The 19795-nt window shown below is 50.3% G+C and overlaps 1 protein-coding gene across 1 annotated transcript in view; it reads left to right on the top strand.

Moving 5' to 3' along the window:
• The window catches only part of TBC1D22A (TBC1 domain family member 22A), a 269910-nt gene extending 251292 nt beyond the window's left edge, over positions 1-18618 (top strand). Inside the window, exon 13 of the mRNA XM_080938816.1 lies at positions 16968-18618. Within this exon, the coding sequence (XP_080794942.1) occupies positions 16968-17096 (129 nt within the window). The 3' untranslated portion in view covers positions 17097-18618. The remainder of the gene's footprint in view (positions 1-16967) is intronic.
• The last annotated feature ends 1177 nt before the right edge of the window (positions 18619-19795 follow it).

Genomic DNA, 19795 nt, shown 5'->3' with positions numbered 1-19795 from the left:
GCCTGGCTTTGATGGACTGAGTACTACCCAGAGGGTAGAGCAAGGATCAGAGTTCTCCCAGTGCCTTTCCTGTGGTTCCTCTTCCCTTTTGACTGGTACCTTATCCAGGCCCGTGCTCCCAGGCTGACTCTCTTCTTTCAGGTTCGCCCTCCCAGTCTCTGTCTCTGTCTCTCTCGGGCTTACTCTCACAGGCTTAGTGCAGAAGGGTGCAGGTCAAACTTGTCCCTTCCAATGCATGATCAGTGTCTACTTCTCCAGTCACCCCAAGGCTTGGGTCATGTGACACAAGAGGGGCCCTCTCCTGAAGGATGCATACAGGGCCCATGGTGACAGGCATGTCAAGTGACCTATCCATGATCTGCTAAGGATGTAGTTGGTCTTTATGATGGCACCATCTCAAAGCTTGCAGGGATGTCCTTGTGCCCCAGGCCTCATTAGCACAGAACCTGTGTGGCATACACAGCTGCTAGATGGCATGTGGCTTCCATTTATTTCCCTCACATGATTTTTTCCAAAGCTCTAAAAATAGGAATTTAATTAGATATTTAGTAAAATATCATCCAGTATTTATCTTTAGAGTTGGCTGCATTGTTCGTTTTGCAGAAGTGAATAAATATCCTTGCACATGCAAACATAGTGGATAGCACTCAGAGCACACAGTAGGGTAGCACCCTCATGGCATGGCAGGTGAACACTCTGAGGTGATCTATGTTCTGCAGATGGGCTGGGAGAGGGAATGGCTGAATGAGACGTGTGTTAGCTGCAGGTGTGTCCATTGTGGAGGCTCAAGAAGGAAAGTTCTGGAAGAAAGGAGTAATGCTGGAGCTAGGGCACCTAAGATGATCTGTGGCCCTTGTAGCATTTGGTCTTGTGAAGATCTAATGACTTCCTGAAAGTGTCCCAATAGTATGCCTGTGGCCACTTGTGGTGCAGTCTTTAAGTTAGAGTGTGTGACACACTCCTCTGCTGCAGTGTCCAGACTCGAGTGAGCCCACCAGGTGCCTCACGGAGGTTTACAGCAGAAACCCCAGGGCATGAAGAACTGTGTCTGCACCCTGAAGGGCAGTTAGGGCCTTGGGCGTGGCTCAGCCTCTCTGTGTAGTTTTCTCTACCTGTACTTTCCCTAAGCCTATCCATAGCGTAAGGAAAGGATCTCACAACTTATGGGCTATGTGTTTCCCTGAGACCAACAACACTGGGCTCCGTGGTGCTGTCAGTGCTCTATTCAGAGTGGATACCATGTAAGTGGGTGGTCAGACTCTGCTACCAGCACTGGGAACTCTTAATACTCATCTAGTGACACTAAGCAGCTGGAGCACTTGGCACTGTCAGTAGTCAGTCTCCCATTTACAAGTTCCTCTTTTCAAATCCTTAGAGGGTGAAGGGTTTGACGTCATGACTCTGCCAACATGCCAGCCTGTGCTAGGATTGTCCCTTCCATCCAAAATACTGCCCAGCACCTTTTTTGATGTCGTCTGATTCACCAAGTGTGCTGATGCTCTACGCTTTGGTCCCTTGCCCAGCCCTCTTGTACCTGCTCATCCAATGCCTTTCCTGCCAACTTGTGTGTGTTCCTTAGCTGGCTCTCCTGCAGGTCCATTCATTTGCTATATACAGTCATAGGCCAGTCCAGATTGACCTCTTGGACACAGTGAGTGGGTAGCAGTGCTGACCTCCAGGCCTCTGTGTGGCTTCTTACCTGCTGCCTACCCTTCTTTTGGACCCTTAGATGCAAACCTTGCCTCCTCTACACCTACAAAGCTCCCATGTGTTACCTTCTCTTGGAGCCAGGAAGGAGGAGACCAGCCCTATTCCACCCATGTCTCTCTCCTTTGGCAGTCCATAGATGTGACCAACAGTGATGGTCACGTGCCCAAGTGGGTACAAGATGGCGTAGCCCTTTCTCCCACTGTATGCAGAGAGATCCAAGGCTCAAGGAAGATGCACTGATCCAGAATGCCAACATGTCATTATATAGAAGTGCTGCCAGCATGTCATTATATAGAATCTGCCCTAACCTGGGCTTGTGACCACAACAGGGGCTGTTCCCTTAACTCAGCCTGTGATCTGCAGATTCTAGTTCTGCAGCATCTGCAGAGGGGAGGAGCATGTACCACTGTCTAGTCTTCCATGTATACACAGCAGGGCAGGCTGTCCAGGCTGGACTGCTGTTCTCAATACACCGCTGATCACTCTGAGGGGATTTCTGATGCCCAGTGCCCTCTTGTGCTCTGGTCAGTATGAGATTTTATTTCCACTCCCCACATTCTCAACTGAGATAGGTCATGGCTCCCTGGATGCACTAGTGTAGAAATTGACCTTTCCAGATCTTCCCTCCTGCCCACCTCCCCGGGTGCCTTTCCACCTGACTTCCCCAACAGCAGAAAATCAATGTGAGAACTCAGAGTTGGACAACTCTAGAAATTGAAGAATGTTTACAAAGTATATTATAAGGAAAATGCCATCTTCCTAGTGAGCCTGTGAACTCAGCTCTGACAATCAGTAATCTGTGCCTTGAAGTGCATCCTTCAATGCTGGTCCATTTCTGGGAGGGTACCTTGAAGCCCAGCTCTCTCATGACCCACTCTGAAGGACAGGAACTCCCTCCCTTGTCTGGAATCTTGGGTGACTGAGGAGCACTGGGCTGTGTTGGCTGCTGAGTTTTGATGGGCACAGAGTTGTACTAGTTTTGTGGGTTGTGGTGAATAGTAGGCCTGGCTTCGCCTTGTGGTTAGGGACATTCTGGGATATCATTTTCCCCCAAGGTCTTTCAGATTTCAGTGATTACAGAGTCCTTACCGAGAATGTCTCCATCTCTGGGAATAAGGAGGACCTTTGATGAGCAAGGAGTGGAAGGCTGAACTTACAGAAGGAGTGGGAGACCCTGTCTTGAGTGAGGTGTCATAGCACATGTCACACATTGCCCAGGTGCTATGGCCTAGGAACTCTGTCCTGCTCGTTGTTTGGACTAGGGTCTCTGGGATACAGCTTCCTCACAGCCCTGTGATGCAGGAACAGGGCCGTGCTGGCTGCAGCTCTGGCTCTTCTGCTTACTGGGTAGCAGTTGCCCATCAGGCAGTGATGGGGCAGCACTCACCAGCTGCCCCTGAGTATGTCTAACAAGCTGAGTCTGCGCCTTGCTCTCATTTTAGTAGGAAGCTTGGTACTTTGCGTGGCCTCTACCTGGCACTGCATGTACCTTGAGATCAAAGGGCCTCTCATGGCCAGACTGAGTTTTCTCTGTCATTTCCAAAGCAGAGCTGCAAAGGCAAGCTGGGCCTGATGGACAGGTGGAAGGCAGCACGTGTGGTCTGCTGCTGGAGTATACGTAGACGAGTCTAGAGATGGGTAACAGTGTGACCAGTAGAGAGGGGAGCTGTTGCTTGTGTGGGCTGGTCAGGTCTGGGCCTGCTTAAGCCCAGGACCATGTTCTCACTGTGTTTCTCACTGCTTGCTGCTGAAGTCAAGAATAATATCCAGTGCCCCCTACATTCTTGCTCTACTACCAAAGATGTCCTTTGGATGTGATGACAGGACCGGATGACCAGGTCAAGCCCATGCACTGCCTGAGGCTCCCTGTGTGCAGCCCAGCAGAGTCAGGACTGGCTGCCTGGATATTTTAGGAGGCTAGGGGACCTCCCCCTCTGTGCCTCCCAGTCAGCTTGCCTGTACCTGGGTACTGCCACTGCCTGTGGGCCTGGATCAGATTGTGGAGTTGACAGCTGCTCTGAGTAAGGCCAAGGATGCCAGGCCCACAGTTACAGTGCCATAGTCCCTCCTGTCCACCCTGTCTCTGCCTCCTAGTGACAGCTCTGAGGTTAGGAGCTGGCAGAGGCCTCACAGGAGCCCACCCGACAGGATCTCACTCTAGGGATCCCAGTGTGAGGGCAGCGAGTCTGCTGCCTTGTAGATAAGGGAGGAGGTATGGGCTGCTTCCCTGTGATCACATCCTGCCTTAAGCCCCACCACCTTCCCAGTAATGCCTCAGGACCACATGGCCTCACATCCTGGCCTTAGGTGTCACAAAGCAAGGAGTCTGCTTGGGGATGAAACAGACTCTAATTGAAGGGCTTGGATGTGAGCTTTCTCTGTATGTTGATCAGAAGTCTCTCAGCTGTGCTGGGAGATGAAAGGGGATCCGGCTCAGCTAGTGCCTTTGTGTCAGCTCCTGGTTTCAGCACCAAATGCTATTTTTTTCTCTTTAGGAAAAAAAAAATGAAATTAATTACAAGGACTGCCCATGTCCCCACTGCTGTTGTAGGCTCTTCAGAGGATGGTCCTGTTGAGGCGTCTCTTTTTTCCACCACGAGTAGGATATAAGCTCCAGAGATGGTCAGCCAGTATCTCAGTCCCAGCTGCCTGTCACTTTTCCTACTTTTAGTCCTGATCTGGACTGAACTTGACAAGATTCTCAAACTAATAAGTATATTGTCAAAGAAGTCAACTGTCAAGGCTGGAGATTGAGCCCACAAGATGGGCTGAGAGTGAGGCAAGAAAGGACTTCAGGGTAGACTCCACTGTGAACAGGTCCTGTGGGGCAAATAGGGGGATTATGGGGCCCTACAGCTCCTCCTGCACGTGTGGGGCCAGCTAGGGCCCAGGACACCCACGGGGGCCTCGCAATGCAAGTCTGCAAAGTTTGCTGTGGTCTCTCCTTAGGCACTGAGGTCAGCCCAGCACTGACTTGGTCCTAGTGACGGAGCCCATGTGTTCATCTCCACACTAAAGTGTTGCCCTCGGAGTGAGAGTGCAGGGGCCAATAAAAGGTTAATCTTAATTTTAATATTTACTGCAACAAAGCTCAGGGTCAGAAGGGTGACTTAGCAGTCACGACGGTAGCAAACACCTTAGAAGCCAGGGCCTACAGTCTTTGTAGAATTACAGCTTTGTCCCATTAGTAGGCTTGGGCTTCAGCTGATGTTACCTGTAATTCTGAGCTGCAATTCCCTGGGAGCTCCTCCCCTAGGCTGGTGCCTAGTCCCCTGGCAGAAATCCCCCAAGTCAGGGATGTGCTCTATACCAGACTCTTCAGAGTCGATCTGTAACCCACACCTGACACTATTGAGCCTCTAGAGTAGGTTTCAGAAGGCTGGAGTCTCCCCATGGACAAATCCTATGGGCAAAATTTCCTAGGCAGAACTGTCCTACTTCCTTCCCTCAGCATCTTCTGTGCATAGCCCTGAAAACAGGCTGGTCTGTGTGTAGGATGGACATGGAGTCTTGGCTGCACACTACTCTCTGGATCAGTCATCAGTTTAAGAAACTTTGTGGCTGCCAGAATGTTGAGAAGTGAGAAGGCAGCCCTCCTTCAGGACATGTGGCATGGTCCGAGTCCCTCCACTGTGCAGTGGAGAGTTTGCTGAGTCCTGCTGGTAAGGAAACACTGCCAGGCCAGCTACAAAGGAGGACATGCTTGGTTTGTCCTTGAAAATAGAAACCATGGTTTGAATTACTCTCCACTGCAAAAATACAACCCTTAGAGAAAAGCATTTTTAAAAGAAAGCCATAGGGTAGCTGTTCCCACCTGAAGGCCAGCTCTTCAAGAGAGGGACCATTTCCCGCTGCTCTGCTTCTGTTGGCATAAAAAGGGCCACGAGTGCCCGCATAGCCCCCTAGTCACCTCATTTGCTGTCACTCACTAGGATATCTTAATGCCTCTTGAGAAAAACTGCTAAATAAACACCCCATTGTATGGCTGTGCCAAGGCTTTTTGTACACTAGCTGGGGTGGTCTTTTTCTCTGACATTTTATTACTAAAGAAATTTAAATATGGGGAAGTGAAAGGCGTGGTTGAGAGAATAGCACCTTGATTTGGCAAGCAGACAGATTTGTTCAGCTATTGATTGCTAGTCAGGGGTTGAGCGTGGGGTGAGTCAACTGGAAGTCCATCATTAAGACCAGCACCTTCAGGAGCGCAACAGGCAGCCCTCACTGCCAACATGATTGGCCTTAGAATCACCTAGGAGATGGGCAAGGTGTATCTCTGCATGGCACCATAAAGTTTTCAAAAATAGTTATCTGAGGGGAGACCCACTCTGGCTGTGGGCTGCAGCATCCCATGGACTGATGGAGTTAAGGAGAAACACAGTCAACACAGCCTCTGCTCTGCTTCCTGGCTATCAAAGCAAGGGCCGCCTTGCTCTGCTGTGCCAAACCCTCTGAAGCCACAAGTAAAACAAATCCTTCCTTCACTGAGTTGTTTGTCTCAGTTGTTCACAACAATCAGAGAAATACCTGAGGTGGTCTGTATGTGTGTGTGCACACAGGCAGAATTCCCTCAGGTTCCCTGCTCTCAGCCAGTACTCAAGTGCCCTCTCTCCATTTCTTTCCAGGTCTGGGGTGTGTGCACTTGTTATGTATAATGTGCACATCAGCCTTGGGTACCTCATGGGCATGAAGTTTGCCAAGGAAGGCTAGCTGGCCACAAGTTCAAGGGATCTTGTCTCCCTGCACTGGGGTTTCAAGCACACACCACCATGTCCTGTGTTCATGTGGGTGCTAGGGCTCCAACTCCGGTTCGCCTGCTTGGGCAATAGACAGCTCACCTACTGAGCCACCTCCCTAGCTCCAGATCTGTTTGACAACTCTTCTTGCCAGCTGAGTGGTCTCATACCTTATGGATTTGTGCCAGGTTTGCTGGTGGCAGTGATGTCTCCAGGCTATTGTCTTCAGTCCATTTTGGAGCACACCTCTTCACTAGCCTCCTGTAATCCTTCTCTCCCCGTCTTTTGCCAGTTTGTTTCAGAGTGTCACTAATCCCCCCCCAGCCCCACACACTTCCATTTTACACATGTGCCTAACACAAGATGTTTCACGTTGACTGTGGCACAACCCCAGCAATGCAGTGCAAATGAGGGCAAATGTCCTGTCCCCTGCCTTCTGCTCGAGGTCTGGGCTCGAGCAGAGCTGTGACCGTGGCTTCCCAAGATCAAGGTTTGAGGCTCTGCAAAGGGCATGGAAGTCCAGGTCCCGGAGCCAGGTGCAGGCAGGCTTCTGTCCTGGCCCTTGCCTCATCTTATCTTGGATTTCAGATTCCATTTCCTGCTCTGTAAAGGGTCATGTGAAGTTTCACATAGCCAGGACTGTAGTAGTGAGGACACAGAACAGGCAACCCCTTAACAAAACCTGTGTAACGTGCTTCAGGTGTGTCCTGTTTGTCCCCTGCTCTGCTCTGAGGAAGGGGTATGGTTGATGGTCATCGACAGTCATTGTGAAGGTGACAAGGAAACTGAGTTCCTCTGTGTGGTTGGTTTGGGGTCAGTCCCCTCCTGCTTGGAGGGGTCCTTTCTTCTCTCTTGTATATCTGGGTAGCCATCAGAGGGTCTGATTGTTCCCCTGCTGTCTCCTGAGCAGAAAAGGACAAGCTGTACCATGCTTTAACAGGTGTGTAGAGTGCCTCACACCCCCCAACCATCTTCCTGCCTGTCTGCCTCCGTTTCCTCATCTTAAAAGACTGACAAGTTGGGAGAAAGGAGTCAGGAGCCCATCTCCCATGAAATTCTGTTCTCTGTCCTGCATGTCTCCAACAGTGGCCCAGATGGCACCTGGCCTTCTTTCCAGGCAGAGGGCAGGGGGCCTCCTTGCAGCACCTCCAGATCTTGGGGTTTCTGGCCAGCACACAGAGCTGAGCAGGATGAGAGGTGGGTTAAACCAATTAACCCCGCTCTCCGCCTCATGTGTCAGGCGGGAGGCCCCTCCTTCATCTTTCCCAGTTAGGGAAGAAAGCAATGAGAAGAGACAAGCAGGCCCTTTTAGCCCTGTCCTGATTAATTTATTCATCTTTACGTGTTGGCAATTTGTAAAACTCTGGCTTGAGTAGCTTTAAGACCTGTGTGTTCTCTGCAGCGCAGGAGCTGCTGATGAAATTTCCTCCGCGCCCATGGTCTTTCCACACACAGAGCCTTGGATGCCAGGAGCAGCATGGCTCGGGGCAGAGCCACTCAGGATATTCATCCATCCATGTATTTATCTTTGTTTTCCCAGATAGGGATTCTGTATATGGCCCAAGCTAGACTTGAACTTGGATTGCATCCACCTCAGCCCTCAACTACTGGAGCTATAAACATGTACTAACACATCTGGTGCCATTTAGGGAATGGAAAGGGAAAGAGGGACAAGAGAAGGTGTGTGGTGGCCATTCTTGGCTGTCAGCCTGACTACATCTGGAATTAACTAAAAGCCAAGTGGCCAGGCATACCCTCGAGGGAATGTTTTTCTTAATTAAATCATCTGAAGTGGAAAGACCCACTTTTAATCTAGGTCTATTGAGGTGGGAAGATCCACCTTTAATCTGGTCACACCTCTATAAAGGATGTGGAAGAAGGAAGCTCCTATTCTGCCTGCTTGCTCTTGCTGGCAAGTCTGTTTGTTCCCAGGCGTTAGAGCCAACTAAATTCCAGGTACATATATATTCTGTAAGTTCGGCTCCTCTAGAGAGCCCTGACTGATGCAGGCTGGTAGCCAGGGATCCGTCTGCACAGTTACCCTGGGTCCAACTGTTTGTACATGATAGGAAAGCAGAAGTGGAGTGGAGAGCAAAGTGAGTGACAGTCATCTGTGCATCTGAAAATGTCATAATGAAACCTGTCTTATAGTGCTAGATAAAATTATAATCTAATGAAGCCTAACAAACCTCTTTATTTAGCTCAGCAATGCCAAAATGCTATCATTTTAACGCCATAAATGAATTATTAAAGGAAGTCTTTGCCCTCTTTTGTCTGTACCCACCATCCAAAATTACTCTGCTTCTGACAGCAGTACATATCAGCTGGAGTCGCCCCATTTCAGATGTCCTGTGGCCCATAGCAGCCAGGCAGGCCACTCAGTCATACCCATTGGCTTCTCTAAACATGATCTCTATTTGTTTCCTGACTTCCCATCATTTCAGGGCTGGCCCAGGGTAAGGTTCAGTTCTCAGTCCAACTAAATTCCCAATGAATGAATTTTTTTTTTTTTTTTTAGAAATCTTTTATTAGAAGATGTCCCAGAAGGCAACAGTTTAAAGTCAAACAATTAATGATTACAACTAAATACAAAATTTCAGGTAAATTTGCCTTTCCAAATAAAGCAGACCCTTGCAACAGGAGGTTTTCTGTTTTTTCTTATACAAAAACAGTTAACACCACTTTGCAAAAGAGCATACAAAAATACAGTATTAAAAAAAAAAAAAGACGCCCACAGCATATGATCCATTAGCAGCTTATAAAATACAAGCCATTCAGATGAGATGTCAGCCTGCTCACCACGTGTCCAGGAGTTCTTGGTGCCTAGAAGTCCTGCCCCAATAGGTACAACAGCTGCCTCCAAAGCTTCTTCCAGGATTCAAGGCCATGAAGCAATTGGAGGCCATCATGGTTAGGAGCTGATTTGGAAGTGGTGGCTGGATTTTTTAGAGTCACAGGTTGTACTTACTGTCTGTCCCCCATGCTGTTCCCCTACTTCCAAGCCCAGGGCCAGCAGGGAGGGATCTGCCTTCCCAGGTAGAGTTCTGGGAAGGTCGGTTATTCTTTCAGGCAAAGCTTAGGCTCTCCTGAGGATGCTCACAGACTGCTGCTAGCTTGGGTGACTTTCTTAGATTGGGGGCTGTTATTAGATCCCACCTGGAGCTGCAGAACACAGCTGGAGCAAACAGCTAGTCTGACTGAGTGGCAGTCCTAGAGGCACCCTGACAACCCTGGGAAATAAGTGCTCCATCTGGGGCATTCTCTGAATCTCTGTAAGGCCCAGATTTCAGGGAAAGGATGTGACTCAGGCTGGCAGAGAACCAGGATGGTGGCTGCAGAGCCAGCATACTCCTTGAAGTTGCTTGAGGATGGGTTTGCACTGTTCCAGCCGAATGGAGACAGAGTCAAGATCTGACCAGAGAGGCAGGCGGGAAAGAGGAATGAGGGCTCGTCCTTCCAAGGCACCTTATATCTGCCTGGAGGAGAGAGGTTCCAAGCTGGGCCTCAATTATCCCTGAAGAAAACCTGGGCATGGAACGTTGTTCATGAGTCAGGATGCCAAGCCTTCCCTAGGCCCTGAGCTGCAACCCATTTCCCTATGTCCTGGGGAAATATTTCTGGCTTGTATGAAAGGGTGCTGTGGTAGCCATTGCATAACAGAGGCAGGAAGAAACAAAAAGGTCCCTTGTGAGGATAGAAAGATCCCTCTCTGAGAAGGCCCAGAGAGTTCAGAGACCAAGACTCTACAGGCTAAGAAGCCCTTTCAAATTTTCAAAGTTAGCATTGAGTGTGGCCTAACATCCTAATATATCTTAAAGGTTTCCTTCCACATCTCAGCTACTGTAAAGTGTCTGACAGTGAGTTAATGTTCCACAATGATCAAGTTGGCAAGCTTGTCTTTGCCCAGGACAGCTCACTTGTGTCCTGGAAAACAGCCTGGGGACAGTATCTCCTCATCCCCAGAGACAGCAGTGAGAGCAGCATCCTTTCCTAGCCTAAAGCCCCAGCACAGTGTGAGATTTCATGTAGGCTGCAGCCCCGACATCATCCACCACCTGTTGCATAGCATCTGTCAGCCTTTCTTCAGGAGCTAGTGAGCTAAGCAGACCCCAAATCTCCTCAGTAGCTGACTGCTGAGAAGCCAAAGACACCAGAGGACAGCATTCCCATGAGTCAGGGAAGAGGAGAATTGGGTTTTGAGGTTACCAAGAATGCAAGCCCTTATTGTGTGTGCACTGGCTGCAATGCATTCTGGGATCTACTGTGCAGACTGCCCCGCTGTAACCAAAATGTGCAAATTACTAAAAGAGAGAGAGAGGTTAAAAAAAATAAACTTGTGTTTGTTACACAGAGAAGTCAGGTGTTTTGGGTCAGTTAGTAGCCACTGAGGTACACAATTTTTTTTTTTTTTTTTTTTTTGGGTTTAGTTGCTGTTGCCAACACTGGAGTGGCCTTTTCTCCATAACCATTTTCTTTTCAGCCCCCACCAAAGCCTGCAAGTATGAATGAATAATTTGGCCTTCCCACTCTGTCTGCTGGAGGACAGTGTGATGTCCCACACTGCCCAGACTTTCACTCTGTCCCATTAAATAGAGAGTCTGTGTAGCCAGGCAGGGACACTGTCAGAGGACCTGTACAAGAAGGGTCCAGTCTAGACCAGATGTGGCCACTCTAGCAGTCAGGTCACCCCTTGACCCAAAGTGGGCCTTCCATTTGGTAATGCGTGTAATTCTGTAAAGGTGAGAAAGTACAGACAGGTGTTATGTTTTAAGAGCCTACCTTATTCCCTGTCTCTACCAGTCACATCAAGTCCAATCATACGTGCCCCTGAATCCATGTGGCCACACAGAAGGACAGCATGCAGGCATAATCACAGTACACCCCACAGCCACAGAAAAACGCTGTTCCAGAAAATGGAGGCCAGGGTGTGCCCAGGAGTTCACACAACAGGAGGTTCACCGTGACCTGGCAGCTACTCTGTCCAGTGCGGCTGGCCACACAGCTCTGTCCCATGGGGTCTTAGAGCTGTGGGGGTCCCAAGCTGCTCCCTTTCTCTCCAACCCTCATGTGTGGAGCATCCAGCTGGAAGGTGCAGTGGGAGCCCTACATCCTGACCCTGCCTGGCCACTGGCTCAGCCCTCTGCCTTCTTTCTCCTGTACATCCCAGTGTACCTGGACTATCCAGTGGATCCTGGTCATGCCATAAGGGCGGGGCCACATTGATGGTGCCTCTCAGGGCTGTGCACATTTTGCCTTTTATATAATAAACCTGCCTTGGGGCTTTGTGTCCATGCCAAGGCAGTGGCCCTCTTCAGCCAACTCAGGTATATCATCCTCATAGAAGAGTCTTATGAACTGTCACCAGGCCAAGGCAGTTCAGAACACTTTCCAGAGCACTGCCCTTCTGTACCCCAAGTGCACCTGTCCTGAAGGTCTACCAGGTTTTCCCAGGACAGGGGTGGGTGGGGTTGGGGAGTTTCTCCCATTTTATTCACTTAGCAGTTCCTGCCCCCACACCAGCCCTTTGCACATTGTTTTTAATTAAACACAGTTTATTTTGCATCTGGGTTGGAATTTGAAGAGCAGGTTTAATGAGGTTGAAGGACACCTCCATCTGCCTCTCAGTGGCCTCAGGAGCACCAGGTGTGGTGCAGGCAGCAGGGTAACTATCTCATAAGAGCCAGGTGTGCCAGCTCAGAGGCTCCCCATGGTAGCATCACAGTCCTTAATGACAGTTCTTCCCATGGAGCCCACCTCATCCCTGCCACATCCAGCACCCTAGCAGGAAAGCAAAGTGCTACTATCCTCCGTCTTTCAGCACTATGCCAAACAGACTTGTTTTTGTAAACCTGTCTGCTGCTTACAGAGATGACTCACTTGATAAAGTGCTGGTGAGGACCCAAGTTGGACCCCCACAACCCATGTAAAAAAGCTAAGTAGAGTGGTGTATGCATTTAATTCCAACACTGGGGAGGCAGGCACAGATGTATCCCTAGGGCTTGCTGGCTGGCCAGCCTACCCTAATCCTAAGGTGAACTCCAGGTCTCACTGAGGTGGACAGCTCCTGAGAGCAACATCTATGATTGTCTTCTGGCCTCCACAGGCATAACCACACACATGCCAATGTCTGTCTGTCTGTCTGTCTGTCTGTCTGTCTGTCCGTCCCCACCCCAGCCTACCTGTTAAATTACTTATCCTTTCCCATAGATAGGGAATTGGTTTAGCAGCAGATTTCTTCTTCCAAGCTGGTACTGCTGAGAAGCTCCTGCTGTCCTTGGGGTGCAGGCCTCCTCACTAGTGACAATTGTACTGTTAATCAGTGGCAGCGGAAGGCTGCTGTCACTGAACCTTGTACTGTAAGCATTCTGGGTCAGTGTGCATACACTCAGCAACCAACAGAAGTCTCCGCATTGTCTCTATTTTATAGATGAGAAACAGAAGTAATAGAGGTATGAGATTTGCCCAGAGTCACACAGCAACAAAGGCAGGAGTGAGATTCGGCCCTGTTTGCCCAGCACTTGTAAGAATTGACTCCCCATACTGCCTGGTCTCTACACTCATTGACCACAAAGGGCCATTCGCCAAGTTTGAGGAACCAACAGACACATGGGGCTGCTGAAGTAACTGAGAAAATAGATCTCTGTGACAGCATCCTGGACATAACTATGGGATTTAGTGAGGTTGGTAAGGTCAGAGCCAGAGCCAGAGCCTGGACGAAAATTCATTGACCTCTGTCCCAAGATCCTTCAGCCCCCATCACTGCTGCCTTAGCCTTCAGAGTCCCAGCAGTGGGTCCTAAGAGGGACCAAGAGTGTAAGCAGGCCATACATTGCCCTTTATGGAAGGACTTGTATGCAGAAGATACTGCAAATTGCAGACTCTCTGGACAGATAAAGTCTTCATCAAGGAGCAGAGAGAGCCAGTTTCTTTGGCACCTCGGCAGCAAGACTGTGTTGAAGAGAGTATTATTTAGCACTTCATGTGGAGCAGGATGAAGCAGCCTGGCTTTTGGGGCTTGATTCAGCATCTTCCAAAGTGCCCATGCCTGAGGTGAAACAGAAACTGTCTGGATCCAGATTGTTCTGTTGGGGAGCCATAGTGTCCAGAACATGGCCTCGTTGCCCTTAGCCATGGGCTACTACTGCGGGGGTTCTAAGCCCATTTGTCTGGGATGTCTACCTGGGTTGCATCATGTTGTGGATTTGGTCTAATGCTTGTATTATGTTAATTGGTAAATAAACTTGCCAGCAGCCAATGGTTGGACAGGGAGACAGAGGCGGGACTTCAGGATTCTTAGACAAAGGACTGGGGGAGGAGGAGGAGATAGAGCCGCCACGCCGGGAAAGGAATAGCTGCCACACTTGAGAAGTAAAGGACAGAGAGACAGCCAACATGGAAGTGCCAGGGAAGAGCAGCCCAATACCCCCTAAATGGATCTAGGGCAACAAAGATGAAATATAGGTTTTAGTAGGTAACTCAGGAATATTGGAGGGGAAGTATAAGCCATGTGGAGGTTCTGGAGTGGCACAGTCATTGAGCTGTTAAGACATATTAAAGTCTAAGGCTCCATGTATGTGTCTTTCATTTGGGAACCCAGAACACTGGGGCAGGTAGTGTGGAGTGGTTAGTGAGAGATGCACCATCATCAGGTTGATTTGAGTAGAGACTGACAACTGCAACGGTTTCAGAGGCATTAGCATGGCTCTAGAGTTCCTCAGGTGACCACAGTCCACAGTATGTGCTCAGGGCTGAGAAGCACTGACCCACAGGGAATGCGGTGGCTTCTGTCCCTTTTGGTTCCTTGCTGACCACAGACCCCACAAGGGCCCTTTGTTCGCTGGAAGACAGGGCTGGCTGAGAAAGGCAGGTGTGCAGCACTCACTGTGCTCTCCCAGCGGCTTTCCACAGTGCCAGCGTCATAAGAGAAACCTCCGATCATTTCGCAGCCACCAGTGTGGTCATAGCATTCGCTTGGTTCTGGAGTTAAGACAGAAGGCCAGGAGCTCCCTGCAGAGTTCTAGAATGTGCTCCATGGAGGGACATACTCAGTCACTGTAGTTGATCAGTACAGAGCTGTCCCCTGACAGCCACGGCCTCTATACCATGCCATCAATGGCTTCATGAGTTGTTACTACTAGCCTCATGTACCATGTTGGTGACGGACAACAGTCTCTAATAAATGTGTCATGTTCTCAGATAGGAGACGCCGCTGCCTGCTGCAGCAGGAAGACAAGCCTTTCTAAAAAAGAAATCTGTATTTAAGGCCGTGTTTGTCTGTGTTCTTTGCCTGCCTTAAAGGTCACCTGGATAGATTTTTCCTTCTTTAGCATTGCAGGCCGTGAAGAGCCGGGCATTTCCATTCTCCCTCCATCCAGTGAACCTGGGGGACTAAATTAGATTCTGAAATTGAGTGTGCAGTGGAGTCGGTAAGTTACCGTAATGGGAGGGTATTGCTTCTCACCTTGCAAGTAGCGAGGTCATGATAATATGAAGCGAAGTGGATTAAAAATAAAACCAAAGGTATTTATTTATGACCTGCTCAGAATTGGATTGGCATCCGTGTAAGTTGCATCTAATGGTAGAAGACAGTAGATTGATGTTGATGTGTCCCTGAGGACATACTGCCAGGGAGATCTGCTCCATGAATTCAATTTAGAGGCCCACAGAAAGTATCCAAAATGCAAAGGAAACAGGGGTGGGGAGCAACAGTAAACGGCGATTAAAGAACGTCCTGGCACATGGCTCTTGTGGTTGGGGTGTGCAGCCCTGGGCTCCCGTAGAGATGATGGGAGCAGAGCCAAGCCTGGGCTACTGTCCTGAGTCCCACTGTGGCCTCTCCTGGTTCCACCCATACTGACCGTGCTATCTCGCTTCGCCGTAGTGGGCAGCTCTGGCCCTTCTGTGCTATTGAAGTAGGGATCTGGAAGCTTGGTGGGCCAATCAGGCAGCTGCCATAGATTGGGAACCAGGCGCACTGGGCTGGATGTTTTTGAGGCCAGCTGTTTTCTGTCTCTGTCTGTTCATCTGTCTCTGGTCAGCTGTCTGGAGCTGGGGCAGGATAGCTTCAGGACCCAAATCCTGCAGAGCTACTGTGCAGAACCATTGGAAAGGAGTGTGCTGCTTCCTGGAGGAGGCCCTAGCTCTCACCCATTGCTCTTTGCAGACTCTCCTGCAGGAAGCTGTCATATCCTCTAAGGCCCATGTCTGCTTAATTCCTCTTAGTATTGCAGTCTCCCAAGACCCTCTCAGTCTTGGACGAAGTCCCCAGAGTTGCTTTATGTGAGCCATTATCTGACAGGAGAGGCCAGGCTGTCACTGCTATGATGTGTGTGGGGTGCATCGTGCCATGGCACCCCCAAGACCATGGCAGTGTTTTCTCATACATCACTGGCCTCAGCTGTTGTCTGTAACTCAGGCTAGATATTGTCTGTCCTTGGTCCTTTTAGCCCTCAGACATCCCTGAGTCTGTAGGGGTGTCCCCACTCTGAGACATGGCCCAGGGCATACCTGGGGTGCTGGCTGAAGCAGAGGAGCATGGGAATTTCAAAGCAGAGCTTCTTATCCTGGTGCCAGCAGTACTGAGTGACAGTGGCAGGAACAATCCAGTGTGTGCTCAGCCTTCACTTGGTGTGTGCTCAATGTGTGCAATGTGTAGATACTGTGTACATACTGTGTGCAGCCCATGTCCGGTATATGCCCACTGTGTGAATTTGGTGTCTACTATATGCCCACTGTGTGCAATGCATGTTTGTTGTATTCAGTGCATGCCCAGTATATGCAGTATCTGCTGTCTGCCCACTGTGTGCAGGTGTGTCTAGTGTGTTCATTGTATACCTATCTGGTGCCAGCCAATGGGATGATAAATGTCCCTGCAGTCCATGTGTCATCCCATTGGCTGGCAGGCCAGGCATGCTGTGTACAAAAGAGGTCTTAGGACTTTTAGGTAACATGAATGATTGTCCCAGGTGCTCAGTAGGGTATCTTGTTGCCCAGCCCCCCAATGTCAAAACCTGTTACTTTTGGTTTAGGAAGAATATAGGAGAGAGGTGACTGTTGGGGGACCTCTATGCTGGCTCTGTCCTGTGGTATAAGCACATTGCGGAGACCTGAGGTGGTCACCTGATACACCAGGAAGTATGTATCTCTGGCAGTTAGCGAGAAGCCGTGCGTCACTGTCTGCTTTCAGGGAGGCTTTTTGGCTCTCAGAATTGTCCTGCAGCCTGGCCTATGGAGCCTTCCTGGCCATGGGGACAACTGATACTACCTCCCTGGAGTGTCTAGATAAAGGGGTCCCAACTGAAGTATGGAAAAGACCCACTGTATGGCTTCTCAGATGCTGAGCTGGGAGGCAGATAAGTCTGTAAAAGCCAGAGTCTGGCTGGGTGGGCTTGAAGACCAAGTGAGTAGGAGGGGCCACAGCAACTAAGGGTACTGTGCCAAGCTTTCCCTGCTACTGATAGAGTCTCCTGTGTGTTTGCAACCTGGCCTGCAGCCTGGACCCTAACTGTCTGTCTCTCCCTCCAGGAGCTGCTGCTCTTCCTCCAGAACCTGCCTACTGCCCGCTGGGATGACCAGGAAGTCAGCCTGCTGCTGGCCGAGGCCTACCGCCTCAAGTTTGCCTTCGCAGACGCCCCCAATCACTACAAGAAGTGAGCCTGGGGCCCATGGTAGTGGCCTTACCCTGGGGATAGCACCCCTCCCTGCCTGGGCAGTTGCTGGCCTCTGGACTGGTCCTTTCCTGGTGTGACCTAGCAGAATGGGCCCCAGCATGGTCCAGGGCTGGCAGATTAGGCAGCCTTGTTTGATGAGATACCAAAGAGAGCCCAGGAGAGAATCCTAGCTTCAGAAGCTCAGTGTGGCCAGGAGTGTCCCTCACTCTGGCCCTACCTTGCCAAATGCCCTTCCTACAGCCCTTAGTCCAGACAGCCAAGAGGAAGTTTCCCTCAGAGAGCCCTGCTATATGGGTGCCAGGCAGAGGTGGGCAGCCATCTCAAGCCTGCTCTTGATTGCACAAATCTATTCTGTCAAGTGAAAGAATAAAGTCCAGAAAAAATGCTGAGCATGACTTAGGCTGAGCTAGAATTTCTGCACACAGAGCCTTTGATGGCCACCATGTTTAGGCTTGACTTGGTTTAAACACGGCTAGATCAGGAGTTAGATCCTGGGAGGCCATGGAACAATAAGAGACCAGGGCAGGCTGAGGCTTTTCACGGTCACCTTACTTTCTGTCTTTAATTACCCCACTCCCTGTCCTGTGGGGAGGAGGGTCAGAGAACCCTCAGGTAGGCAGGGGTTATTGTCAGTCAGGGCCCCAGAGATTATCTCATGGGCCCAAACTTGGCCACAACAGTGCAGGAGTGAGTTTCTATGATCCCAGCCTTGTGTAGAGAGGTTTTTCCCACCACCACCTGGATAGCAATAGCTAGGAGCTGCTGGGCTGGCATCCCTTCATGCCCTACTGCCCCTTTCCAGATCCACTGGGTTGGAGCCTTTGCCCCCTGTTGCTGGGATTTTTCAGGGCCCTCAGATTGGCTTCCCACATGTATGTCCCACACATGCCCCCAGGTTGCCTGGCCCCTGTGATGTGGGATCCCCAAGGACCACCAGGCCACCTGTAGGGCAAGAGCCTCAGACTCCTAGAGCAGACTCCTGTCCTCAGTTACTCACTGCAGCACTCTCTGACCTGCCCCTCCTTCAGGAGCAGCGCACCACTGCCCAGGCACTAGGACTGCCCAGAGGCTATGTGGGAAGACATGGGGAAGATGTATGCCTGCTTCTGTTCAGATCATCCTGGGTCAGATGGGGTGTAACATCAACAGAGTGCAATGCAGGCAGTCCAGTGTCCTGGATCAGCAGAGGGACGTATTCCCTCAGACTAGTGCCTGTCCTGGATGAGGGGCACCCAGTTATAAGGAAAGCTGCCTCTGTGGCTCTGTGGAGAAGCGCCATCTTTCCTGATCCTTCCATGGTGCAGATCACCCCTCAGCCCAAAGGGTAGGCCCATAAAGATCTGCCCCATGGTGTTTTTTAATGAGATAACAAGGACCCATGAGGTCAACTCAAGTCCTGAATGTATTTTTATGTGTGCAAATGCTTGACTGGGCGACCGTCTCGTGGCTGAGCCCATGAGCTGAGCCAGGCAGGATGTGTACTTTGAATGTGATGTGTTGGAAACACAAAATACAGATAAAGATGCTTCATATGGCCTGTGGTCTTTTTATTGCATTTCTTTGGTGAGGGTGGGGGTGCACCTGTGCCATGGTCCAAATGTGGCAGTCAGAGCACAACTTGCTGGAGTCTATTCTCTTCTATCATACGGGTATCAGGGATCAAACTCAAGATGCCAGGCTTGGAGGCAAGCTTCTCCATACACTGAGCCACCCACCTTGCCAGCCCTATGGTCTTGACTCACTCTTCAAGGCTTAGGGCCTGTCCCAACACTGGGCCTTGTGTTCTAGGCCTGGCCCTGATCACAGCAATGCTGTGGCCTTGCAGACATGCTTGGGACCTTGGGAGAGGAAGGAGTACGTGTCCAGGTGGCGTGAGAATGCCACTTTCCTGACTCTGATCCTCCCAGGTCTAGACCTGGTACTGCCAGGAGCCAGAAGAGTAAGTGTCAGAGTCTCTGGACCTTCTGTCAGGCTCTGGACAAGAGGCAACTCCAAGTTTCCTTTGTAAAAAGCCTATACTGAGTTGGCCCTGGGATCTAGGCCCCTTTGCCATACCTCCAGGAACCCAGGGCGTGCCACTCTACCTTCAGTCCCAAGTCAAGACCCTGGTCAGACATCTGACACATTTCCTTAATTGAGTACTTCTCTGCCTGGGATGGGTACCTGAGGCCCAGGGTCCCCAGATAAGCCCCTACCCTGGGTGGTAACCAGGAACACCCAGTTCACAAAACAGACCCTGTCTACTTAGCTCTGCTGTTGTTAAATGCCTAAAGTGACCCCATGAGGCAGCCACTCTGGCGAGGACAGCCATGTTGGCAAGAGGGGGGTTTTCTGGAATGACTTGATCACGTGAAAGCACTCATGCAAGTCTACATGGGAGCTTGGAGATGAGTTGCAAAAAAGATAGGTCCTGTCTCAAGTGCAGCCAGAAGGCCTCCAGGTATGTGTTGTCCTGAACGCAGGCCCTCCTGTAGCCTCCCTGTTCTTCCTTCTTCTCTGGTCTGCTCCTCTCTCTCCCCAGGCATTCTTCCCTTTGATATGGCATTCAGAGAGCAGGACTGGCCACACACATCTGTCCGCCCCATGTAACATGGAGGCCTTTCAGACCCACTTGCAACCCCTGGCATGGGAGATGCTTACCAGGTAGCTTTGGAGGCACACAGATGAATGAGCCTTCGAGTC

Source organism: Micromys minutus (genome assembly GCF_963924665.1).
Source record: "Micromys minutus genome assembly, chromosome: 27".
NCBI lineage: Eukaryota > Metazoa > Chordata > Mammalia > Rodentia > Muridae > Micromys > Micromys minutus.
Note: the sequence above shows the minus strand (reverse complement) of the source record. Positions and strands in the feature narration are given on the sequence as shown.